This window comes from Corythoichthys intestinalis, chromosome 12 (genome assembly GCF_030265065.1).
Source record: "Corythoichthys intestinalis isolate RoL2023-P3 chromosome 12, ASM3026506v1, whole genome shotgun sequence".
NCBI classification, from domain to species: domain Eukaryota; kingdom Metazoa; phylum Chordata; class Actinopteri; order Syngnathiformes; family Syngnathidae; genus Corythoichthys; species Corythoichthys intestinalis.
In genome coordinates, this window is record NC_080406.1 from 8448487 (window position 1) to 8453228 (window position 4742).

The 4742-nt window shown below is 43.6% G+C and overlaps 1 protein-coding gene across 1 annotated transcript; it reads left to right on the forward strand.

Annotated features, from left to right (window-relative positions):
• Positions 1 to 3184: 3184 nt before the first annotated feature.
• Positions 3185 to 4105, forward strand: LOC130927089 (olfactory receptor 6N2-like). The gene has a single exon (XM_057852630.1). It carries the CDS (start codon positions 3185 to 3187, stop codon positions 4103 to 4105), a length of 921 nt encoding a protein of 306 aa, XP_057708613.1.
• Positions 4106 to 4742: the final 637 nt, after the last annotated feature.

Below are 4742 nucleotides of genomic sequence, written 5' to 3' on the forward strand. Positions count from 1 at the left end.
ACGCACCGGACAATGGCGGAGGAAGTGCCCCGCTTTGCCACAGTAGATGCATAGCTGGGCAGCGAGCCTTCGTGTGCGTTCCTCCTCAGTGAGCCTGGCTCTCCCTAACTGCATGGGCTCGGGGCTCTCAGCAGAGGGCAGTGTAGAGGGGACGGTGTGTGGGGAATACCCGGAAGTAGGGGCCATACTCTGGGCAGCGGGACAGTGAAATTTGAAAGGCGGCGGCTCGCGGCGTTGACGTCGTCTTTCGCGAAGTCAATTGTCGATTCGAATCGAATGATCGATGAGCTGATCGAGATTCCCTGGCTCGTCCCTGGAAGCCAACTCGTCCTTGAGCGATTCGCTGAGTGCGCCGGTGAAGACCTCTTGAAGCGCGGCGTCGTTGAATTGGCTCTCAGCTGCAAGCGTGCGGAACTCCACGGAGAACTCTGCGACGCTGCGCCCTCCCTGACGGATGGACATTAGACGTTTGGCGGCTTCCTTACCACGGACCGGGTGGTCGAAAACTTTGCGCATCTCGGCTGTGAAGCAGTCATATGAGGCGCACGCCGCCGAGCCCTTCTCCCACTCAGCTGTGGCCCAGGCCAGAGCTGGGCCGCGAAGACTCGCGATCAGGTAAGCGATCTTGGCCCGCTCGCCGCCGTATGTATGTGGCTGTTGGTCGAACACGAGACCGCACTGCACTAAAAAGGTACGACAAGAGCCTAAGTCGCCATCGTAGGGGGCAGGGGGTGGCACGTGCGGCTCCCGTTGCGTTGGCGGTGGGGAGACGAAGTCTCGGCGTGGTGGTGACGTCGGATGCAGGGGAAGCGGCGTGAATTGCGCCTGGAGAGACTGAAGTGCCACAGAAATTTCTCCTACCTTTTGGTAAAGATATTCGAGGGCTTGAGCGTGTCGGTCAACGGCGGGGGGTGACGAGGAAGCATAACTCGGATCCATGTCCGCGGAGTCCATGTGGCCAGACCAAGCTGTTATGGTGCGCTGGGAAGTGGACCCCAAAGCAGACAAGGGTGGTCGTGGTGATTTTCAAAGGTTTATTTGAGTGCACGTCGCAGCACCGCACGTGCACTTGGCGTGTAGCTGGCAGGTGTCGAAAGGAGATCAATCAGGCGTCGGTACAATTCTGGGAGCAGGCACGGGGAATCCTGGGAGGGAACAAGAGGTCTGATTAGCCGGGTAAGAATTAATGTGGTAAATACCTGAATGCTGGACTTCACTGACGGGATTACTAAAAGTTTGGTCTGGCGACGAGCAGCAACGACGAGCTGGCTTATAAAGGCGGCTGATTTCGATGGCTTGCAGCTGTCGGCGTCTTCGCCCGTCTGGTCTCCAGCCTGCAATCAAGGAGCCCTAACATCAACAAATAAACTGCACTGGACTATAAGCCGCAGGATTCAAAATGATGGCAAAAAGTAGCTGCTTATAGTCCGAAAATTACGGTACTGTTACAATGAGATAACTAACTGGGTTACTAACTCTTACTTTTTGGGGGAAGTAATTTGTATCTGAAACTAATTACTTTTTTAAAGTGATCCTCTAACTTAAATACATGTAGGCTCTAATAAACCACAATTGTTCTCTTGTACTAAAATATGTTGTTAGAAACACATAAAATGTTAAATCAATGGCAATATTTTAAAATATTTAGTCCATATTTTGACCGTTAGTTGGCGCCATGGTTTGCGGGCTCGCAGTGATGACGTCATTGGTATCTTGCGTGTTCAACAATTACTTATTGCTGCCTAAACTCGCGAAGTAAAATGCCACGATGTGCTGCTTTTGGATGCAATTTCCAGTCAAATGAAAACAAGGGGAGTGAAGTGAGTGGTCAAGGTGGAATTGCTAGTTTTAGTGAATGAATGTGCATAAGTGGAAGCTTCTCCCCCTTTTTGGTCCCCGTATGCACGTACCCTTCACCAGGCGTGACAACTGGCGCCCGAACATTTTTCCTGGATCCTCAGTCAAGATGCCTTTTTTTAATATATATTTATATATATATATATTTTTTAATTGTTTTCTAATTGTATTTAACGTTACAGACAAAATGTCTTACACTCACCCAAAGTAGATTTGGCTTAAAGTGGGCTATCAAATTTATTGCATTAACGGCGGTAATTAATTTTTTTAAATTAATCACATTAAAAAATTAATGCATGCGCTGCACGACCCACTCACGGATTGTCGCGTTCAATCTATAAAGACGCCGATTTACCTATAGATAGCGCTAAAAGGTAGTGTATAATGAGTAGAGAGAATTTTGACAGCCTTTGGAGCCAATTTATTATGTGGCTAAAGCCTTACAATACCTCTCTCAGCAATGATAAATTACGTGTGAGGCAATGTGGGGAAGAAAGGTTGATCATTTTCTTAACACCCTATGTTCTTTCCCAACGCAGAGAAGATATATCAATTGGTGCCCCTACGCACAGTCGTGGTTGCACTTCCCATCATGCATTTGGGCAGACGTTAAATGGCTGAAGTATAATTTACTGAAAGCTCAACAAATACACTAGATGGCAATATTTAGTCACAATATACAAAGTCACATTTGTCCTTTAAGAATTACAAGTCTTTCTATCCGTGGATCCCTCTCACAGAAAGAATGTTAATAATGTAAATGCCATCTTGAGGATTTATTGTCATAATAAAAAAATACAGTACTTATGTACTGTATGTTGAATGAATATATTCGTCCGAGTTTTATTCATTTTTTTCTTAATGCATTGCCAAAATGTATATGATCGGGAAAAATTATCGGGAATGATTGGAATTGAATCGGGAGCAAAAAAAAAAAGCAATCGGATCGGGAAATATCAGGATCGGCAGATACTCAAACTAAAACGATCAGGAGCAAAAAAACATGATCGGAACAACCCTAGTTTTAATATCAAATTATTATAACTCATACTATTATAACTCATACTAACATTTATCTTTTAAGAATTACTTGTCTTGAAAATAGAGGATCCCTTTAAAAATGTAAACAATAACATCCAACTCATGTGTGACCTCTGTTCTTGTGACCTCACATGCAGAAAAAGGCTTGAGGGAGTTTGTTAACATGACAACAGCTCCTAATGAGATCCACGGAGGCTGAGTAGCCACTATTAAATACTTGTCACTCCCGCAACTCTGGACCACGGCGTGCAGCATTGTGCGCTTGACGTGTGAACACACAGTGAACATGATGAATGGAACACATGTCTTAATAACTCTTGGTGGTTATGTTGATTTGGATAAGTACAGATATGTTTATTTTGTGCTCCTTTTAACAGTGTATGTTTTCATCCTCTGCTCTAATTGTACCATTATTTGTCTCATCTGGATTCACAGGAGCCTTCACGAACCCATGTACATTTTCATTGCAGCTTTGTCCCTCAATTCGCTTTTGTACAGCACTGCTATATACCCCAAACTCTTTGTTGACGTCTTGTCTCGCAGACCGATTATTTCTCACTCCGCTTGTGTGTTGCAATCCTTCTTATTTTACACTTTAGGTTCTACAGACTTCTTTCTGTTATCAGCCATGGCTTACGACAGGTATGTGTCCATCTGTAAGCCTCTACAATATGCAACTACTATGAAAACAACAAATGTCAAGATCATGTTGGTTTTGTCCTGGTTTCTGCCCGCCTGCCAGATTACTGTGGCAGTTGTCATCAAAGCCAAGCAAAAAATGTGCAGGTCTGTCTCAGGAGGGATTTTTTGCAACAATTCTGTGAATAAGCTTCACTGTGTGAGATCAGAAACATTGGCTAATTTCGGTGTGTTCCTATTTCTCAACATTGTGGTTGTCCCGGTGCTGTTCATCCTCTTCACATATGTGAAAATATTTATCGTGGTGTATCGCCGCTGCAGCCAAGCCCGGGAAAAGGCAGCTGAGACCTGCTTACCTCACTTGGCGGTGTTATTCTGCTTCTCCTGCTTGGTTGTGTTTGATGTCATTGTGGACCAAATGGAGGCAGAGATTCCAAAGAGGGTTCGCCTGTTTATGATGTTGCAAATTGTGGTGTACAGTCCTCTGTTCAATCCAATCATATACGGAGTGAAAATGAAAGCGATCTTGAAACACATCAAGCAATTGTTTCGTCACCTCGGCAAATAAATCCAGATTGCCTTTCAACTGTGCATTGTGTTTTCGAGATAATATTTTAAAGTGTTTAGTGCTCTTATTGAATTTTGCATTAATTTAAGTTAGAGAATCAGGAATGTTTTCAACGTCTGGGAATTGTGTGATGCTTGCAACATCGGGCCTTGCGTGATTGTACTGAACACCAGATGAGGGTTGGGGATGAATTGCAAAACTGGTCAACTCTTCCTCAAAGGTTATCTTCACTTTGGTTTCATTTTCATTCATTCATTCATTTTCCATGCCGCTTTTTCCACATCAAAACGACATAGCATTCATACGGAATGTGTACTTTTAAAATCCACTGTATATTTATTTATTGTGATGGTTTAGTGGTCAGAATTTCTTGCCGGAACTCCCTGTCATGAAGGTCGCCACGCAGCCAGATTATTATTATTATTTTTTTTTTTTTTTTTTTAAACCTCCTCAAACCATTGAAACGCAGAGAAAACTGCTTTTGGCACAGTTATACCACATACAAACAATAAATCAATTTCATTCAAAATACCGTAATATTTTTTCAGTGATTTGCAAAATAAGTCAACAAAAACAGAAGTAACCAAAACCTCTGTCTAATTTTCCCCCCACATTTCTGAAATGCAAATCCTCAATT